Source organism: Strix uralensis, chromosome 18 (assembly GCF_047716275.1).
Source record: "Strix uralensis isolate ZFMK-TIS-50842 chromosome 18, bStrUra1, whole genome shotgun sequence".
In the NCBI taxonomy this organism is placed as follows: Eukaryota; Metazoa; Chordata; class Aves; order Strigiformes; family Strigidae; genus Strix; species Strix uralensis.
In genome coordinates this window covers 13,242,683-13,268,213 of record NC_133989.1, presented here as the reverse complement: position 1 = coordinate 13,268,213, position 25,531 = coordinate 13,242,683, and the positions used below count along the sequence as shown (strand labels likewise).

The 25,531-nt window shown below is 43.0% G+C and overlaps 1 protein-coding gene across 3 annotated transcripts in view; it reads right to left on the bottom strand.

The window, feature by feature from the left end:
• The window catches only part of ARHGAP40 (Rho GTPase activating protein 40), a 29,324-nt gene extending 4,339 nt beyond the window's left edge, over window positions 1–24,985 (bottom strand). Inside the window, exons 1-13 of one of the 3 annotated variants that reach the window (XM_074888477.1) lie at window positions 24,727–24,985; window positions 15,338–15,540; window positions 10,740–10,960; window positions 7,577–7,652; window positions 6,826–6,977; window positions 6,048–6,213; window positions 5,608–5,699; window positions 5,399–5,476; window positions 4,977–5,136; window positions 4,140–4,222; window positions 2,795–3,001; window positions 2,400–2,540; window positions 602–762 (exon numbers count right to left, since the gene is read on the bottom strand). In XM_074888477.1, coding sequence (XP_074744578.1) covers window positions 602–762; window positions 2,400–2,540; window positions 2,795–3,001; window positions 4,140–4,222; window positions 4,977–5,136; window positions 5,399–5,476; window positions 5,608–5,699; window positions 6,048–6,213; window positions 6,826–6,977; window positions 7,577–7,652; window positions 10,740–10,960; window positions 15,338–15,540; window positions 24,727–24,842 — 1,856 coding nt within the window. In that variant the 5' untranslated portion in view covers window positions 24,843–24,985. Of the gene's footprint in view, window positions 1–601; window positions 763–2,399; window positions 2,541–2,794; window positions 3,002–4,139; window positions 4,223–4,976; window positions 5,137–5,398; window positions 5,477–5,607; window positions 5,700–6,047; window positions 6,214–6,825; window positions 6,978–7,576; window positions 7,653–10,739; window positions 10,961–15,337; window positions 15,541–20,840; window positions 20,980–24,726 lie in introns of those variants that run through there. The other 2 variants (XM_074888478.1, XM_074888480.1) reach the window with 2 other exon arrangements.
• Between the last annotated feature and the right edge of the window lie 546 nt (window positions 24,986–25,531).

Below are 25,531 nucleotides of genomic sequence, written 5' to 3'. Positions count from 1 at the left end.
ATTCAACCAACTTCCCATCCACCCTCCTTGTCTAGACATCTGCTGCCCAGGGACACAGTCAGGAGAGGCTGAACATTTTACCTATTAAATACGTTCTGCAGGCATGGTGACAGAGGGGGCCAGGAATTCTTCTGTTCAATTTTTAGGTTATTTCATCAATTCACCACTGGAGCATAGGAGGGAGTTGCAGAGCTTATTTTAGGAAATCCCTATATTAAGATATGCATGTTGGAAATACTACTCCAGGCGAATAGTTTGCACAGGTGATGTTTTTCTCCAGGAGAGCTAGAGAGGGTTTGTTTTGCAGGGTCAATGTTATTCCACTTTCCCTTCCCTTCAGCAAGGCTGCTAAAGTTCACTTGTCACCCAGCAGCCTGGAGGAGACTACTGACCTCCTGAGAGCCTGAGCACAGTGATGAAATCACGCAGTTGAACTAACATTTGCTTGCCCCATCCAACACACTATTGCCAAAGCATAGGATAGAGGAGCAGAGAACAGTCTCCTAATGGCTCACTGTGCTGCCACATCAGCTCTGCCACAGCAACTAGACCACCCAGGACTTTTTTTCTTTTTCCTTAAAGCAGAGAAAAAGCCATTTACCACTTGAGGAGGTTGACAGTGTTAACAATATTCCAGCCATTCTGGCACAGGTTCTTTTGAAACTGCCTCAAGACATCAGCAACTCTGGTTGCATTGTTCAAATGCACCTCTAGCGAATCCTTCAGGAGAAGTGAGGCGTGGACTTTCACAATCTTGGAAGGCTGAACAAGACAGGCAAAAAGAAGAAAGTGCTTAAAGAAAGACGTTATCAGGTAGAACATCAAGTTTCAAAATAGATGAAGAATTAAACCTATCCAGCCAGCTGTTCACAGAATTTAGGTTTGTTTCTCATCCCACACACACCACAGACTGGAAGCTTACAGAAGCATCAAGGTGAGCATTATAAACGAATCATCAGTGCTTCGGTCCTGTGGCTGGAGAGAAAAGCACCCCTCTCCATCAGGGTGCACTGGTGCTCTCTGCTGTTCAAATACAGCACCGGCACTAGAAGCGACACAAGCTTTGATGAAAATAGGATTTGTCAGAATAAATTCTAACAAACTGTTTTGCACAGGTCTGATAGACTTCTCTGGAATTCATTTAAATGACTGAAAAAGGAGTTTAGACAATTGAATTGCAGACTACTGAATTTCAGAAAGGTAGTTTCAAAAACATTCCAGTGCTATTTTCTCAAGACTGTTTTTATCAACTCCCTTGTGAATTAACTTCTCAGAACTTTTGCAGAGAACGTTGAACTGTGCTATCAGGGTCTGATCTGCACCGAGTTAATTTTGCAATCCCAAATCCTCTGCGAAAACGGCACAGAACACCAAGACAGTGCTAACAGTACTTCCTAAGCATCAGGTCACCTGTTTGACTGCCTAAACAGTAGTTGCCCTCTCTGAAATAACAGCATCTTCAACGGTGCCATGACACCTTAACAAGCCAAATTTTAGGCAGACGTCATCGCAGTATCCCAACTTGAACAGAAAGGTGGGGGATATACTGGCTTGTGAGAACATAAACTCTTCTTCAGGTATGCAGATTTAAGCTTTTAATGTACTATTGTTACCTCAGACTTCATCTAGCTCATGTCCTTAGAGCATCCCAGTTGCAGCACCACTGCTACCAATACTTAAAATCCAGCACTGAATGATGTAACGCAGCTCCTACAGACCTACACTTATTCAACTAACAGTGGCAACCAAAAAAAAACCAAAAGGCAGAATGACTCCAAAGATCTTTTCCCAACTTCGATGCTCGAATAGATCTGGTAGTAACATCTGTCTAAAAATCTCAGCCTGCAGCAACACAAGAACAAGTAGAGCCATTTCATTTATCAGGGAACTTCTCTCCTTTTAAGTGGCAAGAACCTTGTCCTCAAACCCTCCCATACAGATCAGCAGCATTATGGAGCAGAAAGAAAACTGGATGCAAAATGTACATTTATACTCCTGTAATAGCCTAAATTTTTGCTTTAAGTTAATGAAAATAAGTCTACCTTTGTCACAGCAGACACACCAGTCTAAACACGAGACGCCTAAAGCCATAGGAATTCTGTTCTTCATGTGAGGTAAAGATCAGCATTTCTGCTCCTGGTCTCTTCCCCCCTTGCCTGCAACCATGCAGCATCTTAAACAAGGGTTTTGTAGCCTGAAATTTATTTCGTACTCTTGTTATTGGGATCAGTTCTTGCCACAACCTGGCTGAAAGGGTCTGGGAAACTGTTTCTTGTTGTTCTGCAGATTTTTCTCCATCTTGCTCTTTAAAGAGCATCACTCCTTACAGTTTTCCAAGTTGTCATGAAAGCATTTGACAACATTATGAAAGAGCCTGTTTTTTTCAAGCCCTAACTCACCTCTGCCTGGTTCTTTTCCACCTTGTCTTTATCAGCATGAATCTTCCGCAACAAATTTTTAATTCGCTTGTCACAGAACTGGTACCTTTTGCTATTGCTCTCATTCAGCTTCCTCACTTGAGCCACCAGAAAAGAGGAGACCTGGGCAGGGGAGAAGGAATTAAAACAAATCAAGCAGAGATGAGGATGCCATTTAAGAACATAAGCTATGAAGCTCCTTAAATAGACCAAGTATTTACATACCTTCAAAACAGGTAGTCTTGAAATTCAGCCAGAGGTTTTGCCTACAGACATTTAACTCCTCTGAAATTCCCAAGACTATCCCTTCCCCTGTTCCAATTCTAACCAGAACAAGACACTGCTACACCACACCGCAAAACACCCACACAACTTACTGTCCAGAGCAAATCCTGGTAATGGATCATCATCCGCACAACATCAGCTGCCCCCTCTGCCAGCTGTTTCTCCTTCCCTTCAGGGATCTTGTTTGGCAGCCCCTTGTGCATGAAGAGGTTCGGGGCCATGACTGTGGAAACATTCCAGAGGTTCATTTTGTTGTTGTTTTCCCTGGCGACCACTTTGCTGAGAAACTCAAGTAGAGCCTAAAGAAAGAGGAAGAGACTTAAGACATCCACTACTAACAACGCTTAAGAAACTACTGTGGCAATTGTTGATGAGATCATTTAATTAACATTTTTTGTTTATATCCATGAGCAAATCTTATTTCTCCAGTCAGGAAGTTCAGTGACCATTTTCTAATACTAGAATAGCAACAAATAACCATACCAAGCAGAGAGAGAGTTTGTCCAGCATTCATGAATCAGGAGACACAGTCTGTGTGGGAAGCAGATGAGCTCTTACTCCTTGGCAGGTGGCATTTTACAAAGTCCAGTCATAAAAGTTACAGAATCCAAAGACTACCCCCCCCTCCCCCAGTATCCCCTCAAGCTTTTCCCAGATGTGGAAAAATAAATGCTTTTGGATTAGCTCTTCTGCCTCACACCTCCGCCAAAGCCATGATGCACGACAGAACATCTTTGGCTGGATGATGTATTCCAGCACTTTAAATGAAGTTTTCAGGGTGCTAAGTCAGCCTTGCCTTTATCACCTGGAAGCTGAACTACTCAGAAGAAGAAGAAAAAAAAAAAGCAGCAGCAACCACCACAGTTGTCATAAAGGCAGAGGTTGTGCACTGCCTGCAAAGCTGATCTCAGCAGCATTTATTCTTTCAAAAAGTAGTAGGTGAAAGGATTTGAAATTAATTCTGATTAGAAAAGGGTAGGAAGTTATAAGCTTAGTAGCTTTTTTTATCTTTTTAAAATTGAAATTATCTTTCATAGATGATGACTATACCACAAACCATGAATCAAAAGACTTGAATTTGTTTCCCTATACTTAGCATGCCCACAGACAATGTAAGACCTACACATCTTTCACTCCACAGTGAAGCGCTTTAACACACTGAAGAAAAGCATGTTTCTAAACAAGATGCTCCAAGACCACATGGATTCCTACTGCTCTTAAATTTGTACCCAGAAGGCAGACTGTGCTTACAGTTTACGTTCACTGCACAGCCTTAAGGTTTGCCTGCTCTCCTCATCATGGCTTTTCATTCTCAAGTCAGTGAAATAAAACCAAATAGCACGATGTATGTTATTTACAAAAGCTGATAAAGCTTCCTCGAATAAAAACCTGGAATGAGATCATGTTTTTCCAGTTAAATCCAGAACAGGCAGTTACCTTTAGAGTGTTTCTGTTGGGCTCTGGCAGGATCAGGATCAGGAGGTTTAGAGCTTGCAATCTTTGTTTCAGATCTGGAATATCTAGAGAGGGAGAGTGTCAACAAAACAGAAGATTCAGGCTTCCAACTGTTCTTTTTGAGCATGGGAATCCCCCAAGGAATAAGGCTATTACTTATTATAGCGTTTGTCATCTAGGATTTGAGACCTTGTTTTACAGAAGTAAATCAAGCTCATACTGCCCTTATGAAGCAAACTACCAATGTTTTAGAAGACTGGCTGATTTGCTTCGGAGTACCCAGTCTATCAGCAAGTCTTTGAAGGTGCCTTTGAAGGGCAACAAAAGACCCCATTATTCCCCATTTCTTGAATAAAAAATGTTGTGCACTTCAACAGTTAGCTGAACACATTCAAACCATCTGTTGAGGCACAAACCTCAAAACAAGGTGCTTGCACAACACTGCACTACCTGCAGACAAGCCAAGACCATTCACCCTGGCCCAGCTGCCACCGCTCAGCCTGCATGTCATTATTTATCAGGTTGTCCTAATTCATGGTAACAACCCTGCAGCCTCAAATGACACGATAAAATTTAAGACCCCAGGACGATGTTCCTACACAAAGATGTATGCAACCAAGCACCAGTGACTATGACTCTCGGGCTGATACATGACAGGACACAGAGTCTGACCATAGTTCATATCATTCTCTGAATTCCCATCAAATCCACAGGCTCCCAACACACCTGACAGGAGAGCCCAAGACCAGCAGAGGTTTGCAAAAAGAAAAAAAAGCACAACCAGCAAACTAACGCTAAACAGCCAAAACAAGGACTCACTTTGTACAGCAGCAAAAGCAGGGAGGTACTCTGCTGTCAGCAGTGGGGCTGGCAGCTCTCTTATGAATCTTTTCAGTAGCCCAGATACATCATTCTGGTGGACTTCATCCCAGCGGAAAAGGCCAGTATAGAAGTCCCTTTCTAGCTTCTGTTCCAGACTCTGTTAAAAAAAATGAAATTTATTACATGCTTTAATAAGCAAATACAAGGGAAATTCTGCAGCTGAGCACTAGGAGGCCAACCCATCAAGTTAAAAGAGTGCAGAGACCATCACAACAGACACTGCCAGATTTCCCAGCAATGGACATTTCTAGTGGTACTGGGAAGACAGGCGAGACAATTCAGGTTAATTAGATACTTGCTTCAGTAACGTGCTCCCTGATCATCTCTGACACATTCAAACACTACTAAAGAGCTCATACCTTGATTCTGGTCTGGGACCCAGAAACTCTCAAAATGCCCTCCGTTTCAAGTCCTCTCTTTTCCAGGCAGGATAGCAGCTATTAAAGAGGGGAAAAAAAGAAAGCTCTTAAGCATAGAGGATGAAAAGTCAGCTCTTCCTTATCACAGGCCTCAAAGGCTTCCTGATTCAAAGGATTGGAGGTTTGCAGGAAACCAGAAGAGAACTTACCGACTGCAGTAACAGAGGGACCTTGGTGTTGGGGAGCAGTTTTTGGTCATTTTCCAACAGAGTGTTGAGTGGAACTCCAAAGAGTCTTTTCTCTACAACAGAAACAACATGTTATAAACTGTATCATCACTAATACAGGTGTAAAGGGTATATCCCCCACTGCAGACTAAGATGGCACATTTTGTAAGGATAAATACTGGAGAAAAAGAGAGGAACAGTTAAACAGAACAAGTGCATTTGATAGTCAGACAAAGGTGGTGCTAGGTCTTGATGTCATGATCCAGTGACTTCCAAGAGAAATTCTGGTCAAGGAAAACATACCTGCCACAAGGTTTCTTATCGAAGACCCTCTCTGTTCTAACACTTGAAACACTAACCTATGAGAACATCAGTTTAAAAAAAAAAAGCACCAAAAAAAGTTAAGATGACATACAACTAACCTGTTGTTTTCAGTTTTACTGCTTTGTTTCTCTTCAGCTCAAAGCCCAAAATATCACAGAGAGCTGTTAGTTCAATAAGGGCCAGTGTGGGGATCTTCTTCATGTCTTGAGCAGATAAATCTCCAATTCTGGTCACTCCTAGTCTGCCCTTAGGGATCTTAAACTTCTAAGGGGAAACACACACACCCAAAAGGTTCAGTGCAAGTTATCACTACTAATCCCTCTAGTTATTTTTATCATTCTTTACCATAACCAGGAATCTATTCAGTCTGCTGTTTTCAACACCAAATACCCAAAACTACTCCTACTTAGCCCACAGTTGAATAAATATTTTTCCTTCTCAGTATTGCTCTTTAATCATATTGGATATCCCAATTTATTTAAATTAAAGACAGCCTGATACCCACTCTAATCCACTTGAACCTTGGAAGCAGTCCAGTCCATCTGTGGAAAAGAAAACTGTTAGAATTACGAGTAAGAAAGTCCAGTTATTCTTTTCAGTGGAAACAACACAGATCTGTATCAAAATAGCTAGTTTCACACATAAGCCCTACTTGTTTTGATCCTCCACAACACAACGTTATCCTTGCCCAACACTGCAAGGATAACAGCACTACCTGTCCAAAAATACCTACCTAGTATAGACCCACTGCAACACTATCCACAGAGGCCATTTCCAAGAACTGATCAAACATTTGAATCAAGTGTCTTGTTTCCCCCTCAACAAGAAGAGGTTAGTAAGTTCTAACAGGAAAAAAAAAAATCCTTCAGTGCTTACAGTTAGGGCACTTCCATCCTTTAACTTCCTAGATTCAGACAGGAACGATCCCTTGAGCAGGACAGCCGCTTGCTCTGAGTAGGCAACATCCATGTTGAACACCTCCTCTTTTCCAGGGTTTCGAACTGTGCAGGAGTAATCCTGAGTTTCTGCTACAGAGGAAAATTTGTCTTAAATTTCAGAAAGCCAGAAGGATGAAGCTTAGAAAACAAGTGTGCTAAAAAAGCAGTGCGAGACAGATTTGGGTACCACCTTTTTAAAAAATCCTACATAAACATCTGAAAACAGTGTTATAGCACAGTCCTCAGACTGAGCAGTAGGGTAAGATTAGCTTAAAGCCATAACAATCCTGCTACAATCACCAGACCACTGGTAAAACAGGAGCATGGCCTTAAATTAAAGGACATACCAATGGCTAACTTCTCTTTACACAATTGCGTATGGTGTTTATAGGATTTCACCATATGAACTTCGCTAGACTGATTTTATTCGCATCTTCTAGTTGTTTTCTTAAAGAGTTATGGTTATCAGTTGGAGTGGCAATTCCTAACAACACTAGAGCCTGGAAAAGTTTACTAAATCCACAACTGTGGATAACCATGTATTTAAAAAAAACCCCAAAACCCCCCAACAAACTACAAATAAGGACAATGTTTCAGAGCCCAGATTAGTGTAACTTCTCTTACAGTTCCAGCCCTACTTCAGATCCTACTTCCTGTTCAGTCCTACTCTGCATTTAAAAACTTCTTACTTCTCTGTACATTTGAAGTCCGCAGATTGTGCCACAACTGATCTGGGCTGGACTCCTCTTTCTCTGCTGCTGTCTCCTGAAAAATAAACCAAAACATGGTTACCTACACAAAACAGAAGTTATTATAAGACAACGTGATTCTGGCAGAAAACACACACCCCTGACATTGCTAGTCTACGAAAATGCTCCTCAAGCTCAGAGCTACAAGACTGTTCTAAAATTAAGAATCATAATTAGAGGATTTGGTAGGCAGGTGGAAAATAGATGATTATCTCACAGACAGTATTTGTGATAAATTTGCACATCATTGAGCCAGTTCTTCCTGTCACACAATCATTAGCCAATTTCCCCCTTTTCGAAGCTGCCTGGGATCTACCCATTGCCTGTGATCACAAGATCTTTCCTGAGAAAGAACATAACACACCATCAGCATCTAAAAGCTTCCCTTCATGGGCTTCATAGCGAGAGAAGCGAATCTTTAAAAGTATAAGGAGGCATTTGGCAGGCAATTCTGTTAATAAAAACCTTACTTTTGCTAGAACTAGTTAGAATATAGGAAAGCTTATTATTCTATCATCAAAAGTTAGCAAATTTCCAAGAACATGCTTATGACATGGAGTTGTGGACTGTGGACTGAAAGTTAAAAGGAACCTGTGCAAAGTCAGTGTAAGTGGACAAAACAGTTAACCTGCACAGAAGCTGTATTATATCTTTAGAGTGGGCGCACAATGATGGGCTTGCCACGAAAGCAGAACCAATTTATTTAGCACCTGCATATAAATCACAGATCATGCAGTGAATAATGCCAGAGCACCTTCAGATCCAGCTGCTGTGTAAACAGGCCATACTGAACCGTAATACAGGGGAAATACGTGGGAAGGTTCTGATAGAAACACCAACAACTTTGATGCCTGAGAGGTCATGACAGAGGTGGACAGGAGGCAAACTGTAAATCCATCTTGAAACACTGATAGAAATAAAAATCCAAGCGACTGACAAATCACTGCCTGCACTCTTACTGCCTGAACTGCTTCCACTCCACTCACAGCTGAACTGAATTAGCTTTAAGCTCAGTTTGCTGAACATAGTTTTTTCCATAGGTAGAGCCCATCCAAAAGTTCTGTTCCCAGAGAGCAGTCAGTAGTGGAAAGCATCCAAAACCTGACTGAGCAGTAAAGGCACAGATACTGTAGCTGGGTTCCAAATCAGGAATTTATGAGCCTTAGGGAAGAAACCTTCGCCTTTCCACATTTCTGTTTCCTTGCTTACGAAGTGATTTCAAATATCCTTTTGTGCAATAAAGGATTTTTGCTACATGCCTCGAACAAGTGTTATAGCAACATCAGGCATGCTGTGGCATATGGTTCTTGCATATGTCCTTCAGAGCCCCAAAACTAGGCTTGGAACTGGGACAACACAGCAAACCAGTATGGAAAATTAACCACAAAGCCTGCTTCCCTCTGGGATTGCTCCAGAAATTACTCAAGGGTAAAGGGCTTCTTCTGCTCAGTGCCTATATCCAGTGTCATAGCCTAACATCTCAAAAATTTACCATTTTACATAGAAATCCATCCTCATTTGCCTAAACTGAGCATCTATCACTTCTCATGAAATAAAGAGGGCAAACACCACCCCTTGGCGTGTAAAAGACAAGCAAGATATACAGAGATTAAGCTGATGGCCACTCAGCAAAGAAGGAATAAACAGTCAAACAGCCTCATTTAAAACACATTTTCTTACTATCTTTAATTAAAAAGAGGGGAAAAAAAAACCACCACTGTTTTTTGTTTCAGTGACCTCTGGTAAAAACTGTAGATCTCGGAGACAACTGCAAAGCTTAAAAAAAAAAAGGCTTAAAAAAAATTGAGCCAAAGAAAATAATAATAATTCCAGCAGAGTTATTGGAAAGACTTCAGTGATCTTGCCCAAAGTAATGAGACAAAATGTTTCACATCTAATCAAACTAAGGCTATTTTAAAAGACAATATTAGCATTTTTGTACAGGCCTTCATTACACAAAAATGTCATTTTAAAACATCAGATTGGATCTCAGTTGCCTATCAAATGCAAGTATTAGCAACCTAGTGAGCGGACACATGAGATTTTACGAGCTCAAAAATCTCTGTTCCTATACAGTAGAAAGTAAAATTATCTTAAGAGCTATAACAGGCTTCTATGTAATCTGCAAGTTTAAGAACTTGCTGAATTTCAACTGAGGCACCTAAGACAACCCTGCAGTATTACTGCTTCCAGAAATGTCATCATTTTGTCACCCATTCAAGGAGGAATGCAAGTAATGCTCTGCAAAAGAGAAAAAACCATGACACTGTCCCAGTGCAATTCACAGTAAGGAAGCAATCTGCACCTCATCACTGGGCAGTTACAAAAACAAAACCACAGAAGTTTCCAGTGATGTTGCAGACTAGTGTCATTCCCTTAAGGCATTCAAGGGATTATTTGCTATAATTCATCTCATTATAGTAAAAGAAGTTTCAGAGAGGCTCAGGCTGAAGAAAAGGAGTAATCAGTTCCAGCAGAGAGCAAGGGTCCCATGCTACTGAAAAAGGTAGATCTTGGTCAAGCTCAATATTGTCTGACTACACAACTGACCAAGTAGAAAAAGTCACAAGGAGCCCTGATTGAGATATACTTTCCAGCAGCCTCTAGAAAAAATAAGGATACTGTACCTTGTAGCCACAACCAAAAGAGGAACAGCACAGCACGAAAGCAGCTGAAAAGCTAATGGTTATGTATTCTCTAGCAAAGAAGGAAAAAAAAAAAAAAAAAAGGCAGTGGCTAGTCTTTCTTCAGAATTACCAGCTGTACAAAGCTCAGTTCTGATAAACTGAATTTACAAGGTTCTCTCTTTTTTTGGTTAATAATGATTTAACATGTCGCTGGAATAAAGGAAACACAAGAGGGCTCCAGATGATACCGCAGGCACCATACAAGAGTCTTCCAGCAGTCTCTGGGAAGGCTACGGATCTGCAGGTTTTGTAGCAACTTCTCAATGCTGCAAGCTGGATGCAGAATTTCTATGATCTCAGCTTCATTTCAGCTCAAGAGATGAAGTCTTTGGACATGAGAGTAGCTCTAGACCCAGAAAGCCAAGTCTGCTACCACAACACAAAGTCTTTCAGGAGATCCCACTAAATCAACTTACCTCAGAACTGACCACCCCAAAAATGTCTCGGACATCACGCACAGGATGCTTGTTCTTCCTCCTCCGAGAGCGGGAGTAGGTATCCAACCGCCGCTGCACAGCAGCAGCCTGGGTCTTGGTCAGGGTGGAGAGCAGCACGATGTTGTCGTTTTCCGAGGCACGGTCCCCGAGGAGGTCAGACAGACCCGCGTCCTGGAGCCACTCAGCTTCAGCTTCTCCCTCTGCGAGGCCAGGGATGAGAAGGGCGAGTGAGAAGAGAATGGCTAACAGCAATAGGAGTGCTTCTAACACTTCAGAGACAGAAAACCAGAAAGCTGAGCCATCCCCCTTCTGGGTCATCACTGGGAGGGAGCCACTGCTATTCTCAAAATCTTAGTCCTATTCCCAGGTACCCAGCTGGATATCAGGGTGAAACCGGAGAAGACACAGCACTTTAGGCAGCTGTAACTGCCCACATACTCCTTTCTCCTCACCCTAGGTGAGGAAAAAGAGAAGAAAAAACTAAGGAGGCATGGATCCTGCCAGGAACACAGGCTCCCTCAGAAGCCGGGGCACAAGTGTGACTCTGCACAGTATTCAGCCCAAGGATTGCAACAAGAACTGAACCCAGTGGGGGCTTTCACGGGACATGGGGCGAAAGTCAGATGCACTTGCTTAAATCTGTCTTTACACGGACTGCCTGTGCAAAGGGGAGCTCTGGCAACAGTGCACAGCAAACTCTGAATGAACAGCAGTGCCTCCCTGGAGCACACCCAATCCTCCAACAGCTTTAAGAATGGAGAAAAGATCTGTGAGAAGCCACAACATACAATACTGCACATTTGGCTTTTGTAATCTTCCCGATTATTTGGCTATTTCTTTTAATTTTTATTTATCTATATCCACGCCTATGTATCCACAACTTTTTCCTTCTTAAATATCCAGACACTGATCTGGTAGATTCAGATGTATTTTGTTTAATATACTTGCAGAACTATGTGTATGCATCATCCCTACTCTTTATCTTTTAAAGTAAATTGGTATCCATACAGCCATTCAACAAAAGCAAAAATGTTATTCTTACTCTGTGCATTCGCTTTATGTCTGTGCCTATTCAAAATCACTAAAATTAAAAATCATTCCAGTTCCAGAATGAAGCGTGAGAAGCCTGGAGACAGTACAGCAGCATTACTCAAACAAGCTCAATTCCACTTCATTTTTCACTATATATAAAGTTGCACTTCAAACACAGAAGACAATTTTTTCCTTATGGGATGCACCCTTTGTGCAAGTGAGAAAGTGCCCTGAGCAAGGCAGCTACTTGAAATCCAAGGATAAAAGAAGCAATTTAACAGGTAGCTTCAACTTTAATACAGTGAACACCACAAAGCCTTTATCTTTTCAATACTATTTACCACATTCATTCACTGCAGGCAGCTCCAGCACAGCTCTACCAAAAGTTATACTAGGAAAAAGAAAATTCACAACTGAACTGAGCGAAACAGAACAGTTCATTCCCACTCTCCTTTTCCTCTGCAAACTGTTATCTCTGCAGTTATCGCAGCTGCTCAGGCAAAGTTTTATTATTGCTGCATCAATAATAAAAAAGCCATGCAGCTCTTCTTGAGAGATTAAATATTTTCATTTTTCTGAGGAAACTTCCCTGTTCATGTAACTTGCAAAAACATATTGTGACTCCATCAAAACTCTTTTCAGCCTTTGGAGCATGCTCTTTGTGTTCTTAGGTGCTGTAATGAAACAGAACTTTTTTTCAGCATCACACCACAATAAGTGGAGCTGGACTTGAAGTCAAGTATTGCCTTTAATGAATCGTCTAGCATACTGGCTAGCTTTCCTGCGTGGTCTTTTCTGTTCTTTTCCTATGTCTAGTTCTACAGAAGCTAACAGGTAAGAACATCCCCCCAGTACTGCTCGCTGGGTTACAGCTGCTCACACTCTCGTGGTCCCATTCACGACTCCCCACTGTACAGCTATTTGTCCTACATCCGTCGTTTCACAACAGCACAGCATGCAAAAAAAACTTCTGGTTTATTTTGTCTTTGGGAACTAAAGGAAGTTAAGTGTATTGCTTGCAAATTTTGAAAATACCCAATTCCAGTCATAACAGGAAACTAATCTAATACACAATACTAAACAGCAGGCCCTAAATCGGACATCCGTGTGAGCCTACTGCCCCATCTGATGCCAAAGCACCATATTTTAATTTCTCTACTTAATATTTTTGGCCCAGTTATGCTTGCCAGTAACGCAAAAGGAAATCAGTAAAATAGGTTATTTATGGGGAAAAAAGGAAAATCAGAGAGAAACAGGTCAGAACTGAGAGGTCCACAGAAGCTGAGCTGCAGGTTTAAGCCTGGGGAGCTGCTAAGATTTGTCTTGTGAGTTCCAGAAAAGCAGTATTTCAGGGGGGCACAATTAGGAATAAATTTGCAAAACTAAAGAACACCAGTTTCAAAACCTTACTGGAAACATAAGCTAGCCAAAACCAGCATTCATAATAAAGCATTTAGTTTCTAAAAAGTTAAAGGACAGCCACAGCATCCTACCATTTCAGACTAAACATTAAGCGGAACTTCCTATATAGTTTTCAATGGTAGAGAAGAATCACTCTTTGAAGACACTTCTCAGATGTGATTACATGCTACAAGGATGCTAGCAGATATTTTAGTGGCACTACTGCCCAGAGTGCATACGTTATCAGTCTGCTGTACCGTCAGACCTTGGAGAGAGCTGGATGAACAGCAGGCAGCAAGGAAAGGACAACGCTCCTTATACTTCAGGAAAAAGCTACTTTCTGCTCCCTTTAACTGTTAGTGAAGCCACAAGTATCATCAGCACCTTTCAGCTGACCCAGTTCTGCAGCTACACGCTGGCCTCCCACTAACACCAGGTCACAGGCAGCTTCCCATGACACCACCCCTTACACGGGGCTTGCACAGGGGACAAGCGTACGCCAACTGGGTCAGCATTTTTGTAACGCCTTATCTACTCGCAGCCTTCACGCTGTCCCTGTACTGCGATTACAATCAGCTATTTGACAGGTTGAGCCAGGCTGTCTCCAGGAGCCCTGAAGCTTCCGTGCAGCATTGCCACCTCGCGGTGCTCCGACCATCAATTGCAGAGACATGAAAGCCAAGAGGCACCAGCCAAATCCTGCACCCACACCACGTGAAGCTTCCCCTCGCCACTAACGCTTCCAGCACAACGCTGATTTGACTAAACTCCTTCGCAGAAGGCACCAGGAGGCCAAGCGTGCCACACCTCCTTCCCCAGCCTGCTGGGAAGGCTTCAGTACTCAGAGCTTTATTTCAAGTTTGTCTGGTTTCAATGGCCAATTAAGCAGTCAGCTCTTGCCTGCTATATTAATATACAGCATTAAAAGACACTTTTCCTTGTGTCCCTCCTTACACACAGTAATCAAGTTGCCTCTGGCATATCGGTCTTTTGGATATCCCAGACAGCCTTTCATCTCATGGCATGGCCTCTTTTCCAGAGTCTCCTTCCTGGCGCGCTCATTTTCTGAGTCACTTTTACATCTCTTCCAGTTCTAAAAAACAAACTTATGTCCTTTATGTAAGGACACTAGTAGCAGACCTTAATGTTTACTGTGTCTTGCCTGCTGTGGCAGACACGGATGCTGATCTTCCCACCCCGCTCTCCCGAGCCCCCTCTACGCACCCAGGACAGCTATTTACCCTTCCCAAGCACAGCAGCACACTGGGACTTTCACGCAAACGTTTCCCCATTACGCACATGGATCCTTCTCAGTATCAGGCCAGCACAACAGCTGTAGGCTGTACGGGCTGCAAACCCAACCATTCAAGAGGACGTACTGCCAGCTAAATCACAGGCTTCAAAACGAACCCCGGAAATGTGTGATCCCAATCTGTGGGATCGCTGGGTGCTCATCGCAGTTCATCATCCTTCCAACAGCCCGGGATGTTGTACCTCCCATGTCAAAACGCAATCGGTCCAGGTTCCAGTTATTCCAAAATACTGAATAACACCAGTGCTACGGAAAGCCCATTAGAAACACCCCATGCATATGAAGCAGTCTTCAAAAGAAAGAGGGGGAAAAAAAAAAAGGATATAAGAAAAACCTTGTGTGGATGGACTCACATCATTCTGGATGTTTATTATGGTTTCTTGAAGAGTGAATCAGAAGGAGAAAAATCTGCCTTCCACAAAAGCAGCTCTCATAAAAGCCACTATGATGAAGTCTCATAACCACGTACACAAACAAGCCTTCCAAAACACCGTCAGCTATCACAGCATGTTTACCATACAGCCACCTGCACGGGGAGCGAGGGCCCCCACACTTAGTGGGGGCTGTTTGTAAAAATCTGGAGCCTTGAACTTACTCCTGCCTGACCTTTAGAGTCAGCTTTGTTTCCGAAGCTGAAGCCAGGCCAGGACAGCACTCCCCTTCTGCAGGGTATTATCTACCACCCAATGAAAAATTTTATATATCTCTGATTTGACTGGTAATATTCCAACCATATTGCAACATGCTTCTAAATCATTCAGGTGCATAAGCAAATTTTCTCTCTAAGATGTTAATCTCCCTCCCCTCACTCCCAACATTTTTGGCAACCTACCCTCCTGTGTTTTGACATCTGCAAGGCTGCATTCCTCTTGTTCGCCTTCAGTGCTCTGTTTAATGTTCTCTACTTCCAGCCAAAAACTGTCCATTGACAAGTTGTCCAAAGACTCTACCCTGGAATTCGTGCCCTCTGACACCGGGGATGGCAAAGGACTCTTCGGAGGAAGCTGGCTCATTCTGCAAGGGCAATTTCTGGTACTGAGAGGGGAAGAGATAAGGAGAGAGAGATTAAACTGTATGTATTCAGAGATGGCATGCATCGGTCTTCATTGATTAATGACTGCAATAAAAGCCAAACAGAGGTAAGTGCTAGACTTCCTCTGGTTAGTGTTTAGCAATAACAGACAAGGTTGCAATCAAATCCCCTAGAGTAGGGGAAAAACTGTCGTCCAAACACGCGAGAGGATCAACACGGGTTTTCCAATGCTGTCCTTCCAGTGACCTCTGAGACACCACCTACCACTCCCACACTCGCCTCCAAGACTCCCCTGCAAACTTGCACAGATACGCTCCATGTTCACAGACACAAAGATGTTTCAGGTTTGGCACATACGTGCTCTATCTGGCACACACTGCCAGTCCAACAACTCCCAGCCGCAGCAGACTGAACCCAGTAGGCTTGTCCTCTACGCAAAAACTGGCACAGCTCCGTCTCCTGCACTTCAGCTCATGCAATAAACAACTGTAATGTTTGAGGCCCCCTTTTCCTGCCCAGACCATGCTTTTCAGCTGTGAATCAGAACAAGTGTCCCAGGAAACCCAAACATACAGAATTTTCTTACCACCCTGTTGATTAATTCATGGGTGGCCAAAGTCCCAGACTGGCCTTGTTCAGCTTTCAACCTCTCTGCAGAAAGTTGTGAGGTTCTCATCAGTTCATAAAATAATGTCTCTCTTAAAATTAGTTTTAATTCACTTCAAAAGGCTGCAAGCCATTTAAATGCTGTTGTATATCTTTTTCAAAGACTTAAAAAAAAAAAAGGGGGTAAGTGGAACCTACTTGTGAAAACACCTCAATGGTTCAACTTATGAACACAAAAATTAAAGAGACTGCATATGAATACAAAAATTAAAGAGACTGCATACTACACTAACTTGGGATGGTTTGAAAGACACCTGGGAACACCCACCACCACCAAACACAGACTGGAATTGCTTTCTAGTCTCATGACAAAAAAAAAAAGTAGATCAAGTCTTGTGCCTTGAAAACCACGACAACAAACCAACCACCAAATGCAATTTAGCCTCCCAACTCTGGAAGGACTTAGTTATAGATGGCAGAATACCTGGAAAGTTTTAGTTCCTTTCATTCCAGAAAGCCATTATTAGCAGTTCTGGCATTAACTTACTTCCGTTATAAGAAGCATTTCAAGTCATAAAAGACTAAATTTGAAGATCTACCAAGAGGCCTATGTTGGAGGGTATTCCGCACTTACATTTACACATGCTCATACCTTTCTAACATGCACATAGGCAGCCCTTCTCTTCTAAAGGTCAGGACTAAAGCAATAACCATCATTCCAGGAACATCTGGAGCCAGCAACAGCATTGAGAACAAAAATATCAAGGTTTTTGTTTGTTTTACAGGAACACAAAAGTGAAAGATTGAAAAGAGCTATTACACCACCCAGCCCACCTCTGACAAGGGCAAAGGTGATCCACTTGTTTAGTACCCATCCCCACCTTTCCTACTCCTGGATATCCAATTAACAGGCCTCCAGTTGAGATACCACTTATAGCCTGGCAGAGCACTTAAACAGTCAATCTAAGTTTTTTAAAAAATTTTTTTACCTTGATAGTTCATGCCCATCTCTCTCAGTTCTACTACAGCTACCATCCCAAATCATTACTTCCCCTTTCAATTTTTTACTTATATCTTCACCCATTGGGAGTTAAAAATTTAGGTCACATCCCCCACATTAACTCTTCTTTAGCAGTCCTCTCCATTTTCTCACATTTGCTGACAGCCTTCTCCTAAGAGGATTAGATTTAAACAAAGCCACCTTGCTAGCATCAAAAATACTGTTTAATACCTTGCCATGATATCTCACTAGAATTCTACTACAGGCCAGTCAATAGAAATAATCACTTGCAACATGAAACTAGAAGGAGGATTTTAGATTACCTTGAGGGACTTGGTTTTGGCCGTATCAGTGCCAGAAACGCTGGCAGTCAAACTTGCACTAAAGAGCAGTCTGCCCGTGCACAACACTACACAGGCTAAGGAACCGTCTTACAAGAGCTCCTGATTGCTCTACTAAAGGCATTCAGCAGGCACACAACTACTCTTCTCGCCCTAAGTTACTGTCCTATACTACTGTGGGATCTAGGCTATACGGATCAAAGCAGCTCTGAAATGTACCTTTACTTTGCGTTCACCTTGATTTATGAAATAGACCTTTCCTTCACGTTCAGCTTGGTTTAGAGCTGGCTCATATAACATCCCAGAAATCTCCATGTATTCACACCGAAACAGAATTTAGGTTTGCAGATCCACCAGAACCTACCCGAGACCCGAGCAGCAGCTTGCACCCAGCACATGCGCTCTGCAGCAAGCCTGTGTCACACCTAGCTGTGACAATCCCTTCCCCACACCTGCCACAGGCCTGCCTGGAAAAAAACCAAAATTTTAAGCCAACATAAATACAGTCTTCAAAAGGGTGACTCTTGACTTAGATGTTCTGCATGATTTACCCAGATAACAGATCCTGAATGCAAGTTTCAGTCCAGGAGATACTACGATCAAGTGGAGTAATACTTACCTAAGGCGTTAGGGCATATTCCTGGTACACACCTGAGAAGCATCACAACATCCTTACAGTTCAGGTTTCAGGCTATAGCCTTGCCAGCAGCTATTTTTGATCCAGCAGCACCTTCAGTTCATATCAAGACAAGAGTACTAGTGCAAGGATATAGTTTTGCCAGACAGCAGCCAACTGCTGCACCCCTACCCCACTCTGACGTGTGCTTTCATACCACCCACAGTTATTTTCCTTCTTTCCACAGCTGGAAATACAGATGATCTAGTAGTGCTTGCACAAAAAGCTCCACCACCAGTCACACTATTTGCCTAATCTAGGAGTGTCATATTGGCACTACTTGTGTGTCAAACAGCTGAAAAGCCATCCTAATTTTTCTCTCAACAACCCCATGGACTGATGCACTAAACTATTTCACCGAGGTGCAGGATGCCAACGTCACACAGCAGTTCTACACAGCAGCAGCAGAATCCAAAGCCCAGCTCTACAAGTCCTAAGCTAGTGCTGTTGTTACTGTCTCACAGGACAACACCAAAGCAAATTCAGGCCTTTAAATTTAGAAAATGTTTTATTTTCTGGTCTAAATATTTTTTTTTCTTGAACACAGTGCACAGTGCTTTACAAATCCAACTACTCAGGTGGACGGTTAATTTTAGATTCAGCTCACCTAAAAGACTGTTCTTCCTCACTGCATTCCCAAGTCAGCAGAGGGCAATCAGTGACGTATAAACATAGCAACAGTTTAGATTGAAAGTGTAGATTGTTGGCTTAAAATGTTAATTACTCAGTTGCAACTGGGCAAAGAGTAGTAGTATAATCAAGTTCACTCACGCTGTCACTGTAACAAAAAACTTAAGATTATAAAGTTTTAAAAATTAACCCAACAAAAAGCAAACTTGCAGAAAGATCTAGTTAAGGACAACCATAAAGGAATGACCATCCTAATGCAACCTTCTCTTGTTTAAGAGCAGAGCCAGTTTTAATGGGGCTGGAGATTCATTCAGCTGACTTCCGTAACACCTTCAGTCTAACCCTGACTTAACAGTATTAATGACACAGTTATGAGAAATTAGACTGCCGTATACAGTTCCGTATTACCTTTTCTATAAATCCCCTCCATGTAGAGCATTGGTAGCCCTTAGCAAGATCTGCACACCTGCATAACGCTGACTCTGAGTGATGGTGGCTCACCAATCCTGGGCTAGAATATGCAGTCTCAGAGTAGTTTTTGATCTGATCCTAGATACTGTCAACACACCGCAAATAAACTGTAAACACTCATGCAACTCTTGGCCCTCTTGAATATCAAAATAAAATAAACACTGTTGCTATGCATTTGCTCATTCCATGCTTGAATCACCCCCGTCAGAGAGCTTCTCAAAGGATCTGTAGCTGCCTAGACTACTTCACTGCTTGCTCAACATCCTTTCCTCCTTGAAATACCTCTCTAGCAGATGAATAAATAAAGAGGTTCCTTCTCAAGCATTTCAAACAGAACAGGAGGCAACAAGTGTAAGCCAAGAAAATGGAATTCCTTTAATACTGTTTCCAGAAAAACTATGAGAAAAAGGCAACAAGAACAGAAGAACTAAGTTATACAAGGCAGTCCTTCCACACAACAAGCACCTAGATTTAGACATTTCCAAAGATCTGGAGCAAGCACAAAGGCACACATGAAACAAAGAAACACATGGAAGGAGTCTGAACTAACCTCAAGAGCAAGTTAGGAACACACCAAGTCACAGTATCATAGCAATATAGACCACTAGCATGAAACACAAGTGCTTTTGAAAGAAAAACAAAATAAGTGAGAAATTATCCTATCAACTGGTTACAGCATTTTGACATATAAAGACACTAAGTCAGAGAACAGAAATACATTAGCGTCACAACACACACACATCTTACCAGCTTTCAATTTACTTCAAGGTCAAAAAACAATTGATGGGTACAAAAGCACAAGATTAAAAGAAACAAACAAAAAAAAAAAGCAGGAAAAAGTCCCTCTTCACATTGCTTTGCAGTTCCTGCCCTAAGCAAACAGTCTAAACCAATGAAGAACTGTGTAGTTAATTCTGAAGAGAAAGATTCACCTAAAGATCAGCCCACCACAGGCTTTCTTGTTTAAAATCATGTAGTAGGAGAAAGGCATCCAGAAACAACAGATAGGAGTATTTGAAAAACGAGAAAATCCTGAAGCAGTAAGTCACATATCTATCTATCTATCTAATATAGATATAGATATTTTGCTTACTGAAAGTATTGGAAGTTTAAACCTCAATTTTTCAAAGATATCAATGTTAATATAAGGTCCCTGCATGGAAGAAGTCAATCTACTTATTATCAAAATCTTAGATGAAATATGCAAAACCAGCTATTTCATTCAGACACACAGAATCACACAAAACTCTATTCCCAACACCAATAGCAAATTTATCCGGGAGATGCCTTGTGGACAAAAGCTCCACAACTTTTCTACCAAAGGTCTGAACCGAAAGAAAGCTCTACTGCAAATCTTTGAAGCCTGGTTTTGTTAGCTTTACAATTCCCCAAATATTGCACTACAAACACCATAGACACCAATTCCTCCCTTCTCCCCGCAACAAGAAAAGCACTACTGAAGTTTACTCTTAGGAGAAAATGAAAAGCACATGGCTGGTTCAAATTCCTTGGACCAGACCATAAAGCAAAGACAGACTAATTATCAAATTCCTGTGGCAGCGATGAACAGTAACTTACCCAATATACTCTTACCATGTTTTACTTTCCCTGGCTTAACTAAACCAAAGCAACTAAAGAGCCAGAATTAAAGCACTCTTAGAAGCAGGCTGCCACTGCTGACATACGTCTGCATCTCTCTGACCATAGGGGATTTGCTCATAGACCTAGTAGTTTCACTGAAAGCATCCCCTACGAGAAGTTACAGTGCCTTTAGCCCAGGTTATTTTATACAGCACTGCTGCCAACCACCACTTATGTTCGCATTAAGGCTTTTTATCGAGGACTTCGCACCCATGGAACAGCACACTTGAAGGTCTGTCTCTATAGCACCAGCAAGAATAGCTAAGATGTCACTACTACAATTTCCTAATAAGATTACAGCTTGTTTTCAGTAACACAGCAATCAGTTCATCAAGATCTTCCATTATGCAAGCAGCTCGGGGAGTAGCGTCATTTAAGGTTGTTTTGAAGAAGCCTGTTCTGCAAGTGATAAAGAGGACGTGCCAGATAGCTCTGCATATGTGGAGTAATTCATACCAGCTCCAGCTTTCCCCCACTCCAACAACAACAAGACACTCCCCAACTCCTGTCCTGGCATCCCTAGTGACACCAGAAGGACAAAACAGCGATCCTTTGCCCAGTGCTATGGGGAGTGAAAGACAAATCCTGACGCTTGCGTAACGTACTGCACCTCCATCTCTTTCTGTGCTGGACCCAAACTCCAGAGATGACCTCCACCACAGCACTGGGAGTTTTAAATAACTGATACTCTCAGGTTATATTTAAATAAACTTATACTTAAATAACTTATATTTTCAGGTTATAATTTACCTGACAATAAGTGTTTCTATCAACGTATTTAAGGGCAAAGAAACTCCATCCCAACATTTGTCTCAGGCCTTCACCAGGAGCAGGCTTGTCTCCACTCTGTCTAGTAAGGGTCTAAATAAGCAAGCTAAGGAATAGTCAAATTTGCCTGTAATTACAGATATGCCTGGAGGTGTCTCAGACCGAAACTCAGAGCAGAACAAACACCAGATTGATAAGCCCATGTAGATACAGCCAAATTAAAAATATTCAAAGCCATGTTTAGTTTAGTCTATTAGCTGGGTGCCTGTCCCATCACACTAGAGTTTGTTTTGGCCTCCAAAGACATAAGCCATGTTCTCTGTATGTGTTTTTTGTTTCACTGCAAGGTCACTGCAGACAAGCCCGTTGTTCACTTTCCCCGTGCTAGCATGGTAAGCCAAACAGGAAAGGGCTTTCATTGACACAGAAATCCGGCTGCAAGAAAGGGGTACCTGGCCAAAACAAAGCTTTAGGAGTACTGCGATCTTTAATGCAATTGGGAATTGATAAGCCTGATCTACTGGATGATTATACAAGAATCGTCAATTAGAAGGTGGCACTCTCATCCCCATTTCCATCCTCACACACTCCACTGAATCCACGTTCATTTAAACACTCAAGCAGCTTTGTCCATCCAGCAGCCACAAAGACCCAGTCTGCCACTCAAGTTCCACCTTCCAGCACGATACCAGGATGCCAAAACCCACAGACCAGTTCACATGGGGTTGCTATCCCCACAGACCAGTAGCCCTGGCTACAGACAGGAGCTCCCGCACACTTGCTCTCCCCACCACCCCCTCCTCGGCAGGGGAGCTGCCCTGGGCTTGCTCCAGCCACCGCGAGGCTGAGCCTGTGCTCGGGATCCCCACGAAGCAGCTGGCACAGACTTACAGCCCTTTAGCGACTTGGCTGTCACAGCCCTGTAGCACACACTGCCAGGGATTTTGCCAAGGCCAGAATGAGTCAGTACCTCCCAGTTACTAAACGCATCCTCAAAACACGCTACCGTTATGTCAGATGAGACACCCTTACTTTACTTCCATCACTGCTGTGACTTTAGGCAAGATGTTAAACCCCTGCACACCTCAGCTGCCCAGCTTAGGGTCAAAGGGGGTGAGGGACCACATGGCTTTCAGATGAAAGGCTGCTGGTATGTTTGAATCCTTTACAAAAACGCTGTGAACTTATTTTGTGTGTGATCACTCATTAATGCCAAGGCTTCTTACAAAAGCACAGATTCACACACACTAAATATTTGTCCTACAAGTTCTTTAGTGATGAATTAGAGTAAATCAGGATTATAGAACTCATTCTTATTTCTTGTTGTAGCCCATTCTACCACCCGTACCTACATCACAGCAGAGAATAAGCAATTCTAAGTGGTTGCTCAGATGTATGGGAACAGGCAAGAGACTTTTAAAGAGGTCACAAGAGTAACCTGCTGACCAGCACAAAGTAAGGAGGGGTTGAGAGATGTGGTGGAACCAAATTATGCTTCATGCAGGAGAGGTTTAGGGATGCAGGAAGACAGGAAGGACAGTCATAAGTTCCTTGCTTGGGCTTCTCAGATAAGAATTATTACACATAAGACAAAGTGCTTACATAGCCATGAGAAACCTGGCCTTGGTTGAGATTTATAAATAATTCTATAATTAATAACTGGAGTGCCGCCCGAGCCCAGGGCCACTGAGCCCATCCACAAGCCACCTCAGGCACCACAAGCTTTACAGCTCTGAGAGGAGCACGAGGGAGGGAGAGCCAGCAATGGCTTTTTCTCAGCAGTGCTTTGGAGGCACAACACCACTGCTGCTGGGTAAGCCCGTAGGTGTCTTAATGGGAACCCAACGAGCATGCCACAGTTACTGCTGCAAAAATAAACAGTCATTACAGTCAATTAATTAGAAGACCAGGATGGCTGGTGTATCATTGCCTTATTGTATAGGCATGTTTTAGGTTAGTCCTAGCAGAGAGGCTTAGTTACACATACAGGACATGCTTCACCTGCCAGTGTGGCCTGAATGAACAGATACCAATTGCCACTTGCTACGAGTTAAATGTTGTGGTCAAAGTTAGTGAGCAAATTTGGGGTTCCTGCCATAGCACTTCTTCAGACCTGACCACAGAGGTGTTCTGGCACCAGTGTAGACACTGGAACTCAACTAACTTGTCTGGCAAAAACCATGAGTTGTTACTGAATATTTTGATTTTTATCAAAGAACACTCAAGGTGCTAATCTAGTTCTCTTACACATAGGTAATTTTAAAATAATTTAATATATTACTCCTCTGTCACTCCCACTAAGATTTTTTTTTTTTTAAATCTCAAATTTTGCCTGTGATCTTTTAAAGATTTCCTTTCTTGCTTCTACACACAGGGTCAAAGCAGACTAGGAAAAATAAATCAGAAACATGAAAACGTGAGCTATGCTTAGAAATAAAACCAGTTGAGTACATTCACACAAAACCAACAGGTTAAGATTACTGCAGCAGGGAGTTCTGAAACTTGGTGCAACTTCTAAGCTGATGCAAACACATGTTAGATGAAGTTTTAAGTCATTTAACGTCATTTAGGCACACAAACAGTACAGTGTTTCTCGAGTAAAGTAGATCAATTCTCAGTTGTATCCTTTAGTATGTGTGCTTTGCACAGTACAAATCTGAAGTTCTTACCCTTATATGATTTTACAAATCACTGAACAGCCCTCAAAGCTCACAGGCTGCCAGGGCAGCGTTACTTCTGAGTCACAAGGAAACCCGCAGTCTGCATTTCAGCCCCGCCAGCCACGCACGCACCCCCCAGATCCCACTTCCACAGCTTGCTGCACTCACTCCAATTACAGAGTTAATACCAAAAAAAACCCAAACCAAGGAGGTGGGGTGTTAATAGGTTTCATTTCAGGACCAAGGCAGTCAAAGCACAATTTTAAAGAGTGTATTATAGCCTGCTCACCTCTAGAAATTCATCTTGTTTCCACCTGTCCTGCCCCAGGTACTGCCCTGCCCTCGGGGTGGAGGGGGGCACCCATCACCCCGTACCCCACTGCCACGCTCTGTACCTGCCGAGGCTGCCGAGCCGGGCACAGCGGGCTGGCCAGACCGGTGCCAGCACCCCGCGGGGCCTGGGGATCCCACCGCTGGCCACCCCCGAGCCGCGTGCGCCACGCTTGTCCATGTCCAGCTGGGGAGGAGCGCGGCCGTCAGTCCATCCGTGCCCCTCCGCTGTCGAGTCGAGGAGCGGCTGCCAAGCCTCGCGGCTGATAATGAAGAGCCACTCCTCATCACCCGCAAGGTGCCAACCGGGTGGCCGTGAGCATCCTCTCCTCCCTCCCCACATCCACCCGCCCGGGCGGCCGAGCAGAAGTGACGGCAAATCCACCCGCGCCTTCAAGGCAGCGGTGCCCGCGGCTGAGCCGCCCACGCCTGGGACGCGGGCTGAAGGACACGGCCCACAGCCAGCACCCAGCGCTCAGAGTAAGCAGAAAATAGCAAGGAGTTATTTCGAAGCCTGGACTGAAGAGAAGGCTTGCTAAACATTAACTCAAGCCTCAGCCACGTGAAGAAGTAACTCCCGAAAGGAGCACTGGAAAGGAGTCGTCAAACAGCGTATCTGCTCCTCGAAACTGTACTTCTCTGAAGTAAGAGAACATCAAGAAGAGCACAAAATATCTCCTGGGGGACTCAGGGGAGGCAGCAAAAAACCCGAGCGCTTATTAAAAAAGCAAATTCAGCATTTCCTCCCATAGCTGAGCAGTGAGTAAATCCCAGCTGGATGTAAGACGCTGGTGTTGAAAGAGCAGCATAAACCCGTAACACCCACAGAGAATATTTTGCAAGATCCAGATCCTTTAAAATCTCAACAAG